We start from the raw sequence: 882 nt of genomic DNA on the forward strand, positions 1-882 counted from the left end.
TGGAGAGCTTTTGGGACCGCTGTGCCGGGCCATGGGGCCCGTTGTGGGGGGGAGAGGGGGTGTCAGGGAGCTCTGGCCAGACCCTGACTCTTTTTTCCTTCCTCCCTCGGGCAGCACCTCCTTCAGCAACACCATCGACCTGCCCATGTCCCCGCGCACCCTGGACTCGCTCATGCAGTTTGGCAACAACAGCGAGGGAGCAGAGGCCACCGCAGGAGGGCAGTTTGGTGAGTCTGGTGGGCTGTGGCACCTGAGGGGGTCCTGGCTGTAGCCACATGTGCACCCCATAACCTCTGGCTGTCTCTCCCCGCAGAGTCGCTCACCTTTGACATGGAGATGACCTCGGAGTGTGCTTCTTCACCCATGTGAGGTGCTCCCCTGGCACTTGTGGGGACCCTCCCAGGACTTGGGCTTCCTGCCTCCAAAGAGCTCCCCGGTCTCGCCCTGCTCAGCCACGGTTGCCCCGGGAGGAGCTGGGGGCTGGGGTCCTTGACACTGATTCCTTGTTTGCCCCAAATGAACACGCCCCTCTCCAGGGCGGTGCCGTTCGTCTCTCTGCAGGGATGAACCTTTTTCTATTTCCTTCCATAACAGTTTTTTATTATTGTTTTGCTCATTCAAGTGCCTCTTCGCCTCCAATCGCAGCCTCAGTTCTTACAGTCGCTTCTGCAGCCCCGGTCCTGCCGCCTGCTGCTGGGAGCTGCTTTCCTGACTGCCAGTGTCCAAGAGCCCATGAAGATCTTACGAGTCTGGATTTGCCTCCGAATGCCCACGAGGGGATCAGCCGGTCCTGGCCCCCGCACAGGTCCCCCGATGTGCTGCAGGAGGGATCTGCCTTCCAGCCCTGCCAGAGCTCGCAGGATGCAAAGGGCTCTCCCCTCA

At 60.9% G+C, this 882-nt stretch overlaps 1 protein-coding gene across 1 annotated transcript in view; it reads left to right on the forward strand.

Annotated features, from left to right (window-relative positions):
• The window catches only part of STAT3 (signal transducer and activator of transcription 3), a gene marked incomplete at its 5' end in the record, with an annotated part of 4,924 nt that extends 4,555 nt beyond the window's left edge, over positions 1 to 369 (forward strand). Inside the window, 2 exons of the mRNA XM_029084291.1 lie at positions 115 to 227; positions 314 to 369. Of these exons, the coding sequence (XP_028940124.1) occupies positions 115 to 227; positions 314 to 369 (169 nt within the window). The remainder of the gene's footprint in view (positions 1 to 114; positions 228 to 313) is intronic.
• Between the last annotated feature and the right edge of the window lie 513 nt (positions 370 to 882).

Source organism: Antrostomus carolinensis, unplaced genomic scaffold (assembly GCF_000700745.2).
Source record: "Antrostomus carolinensis isolate BGI_N321 unplaced genomic scaffold, ASM70074v2 scaffold27113, whole genome shotgun sequence".
NCBI lineage: Eukaryota > Metazoa > Chordata > Aves > Caprimulgiformes > Caprimulgidae > Antrostomus > Antrostomus carolinensis.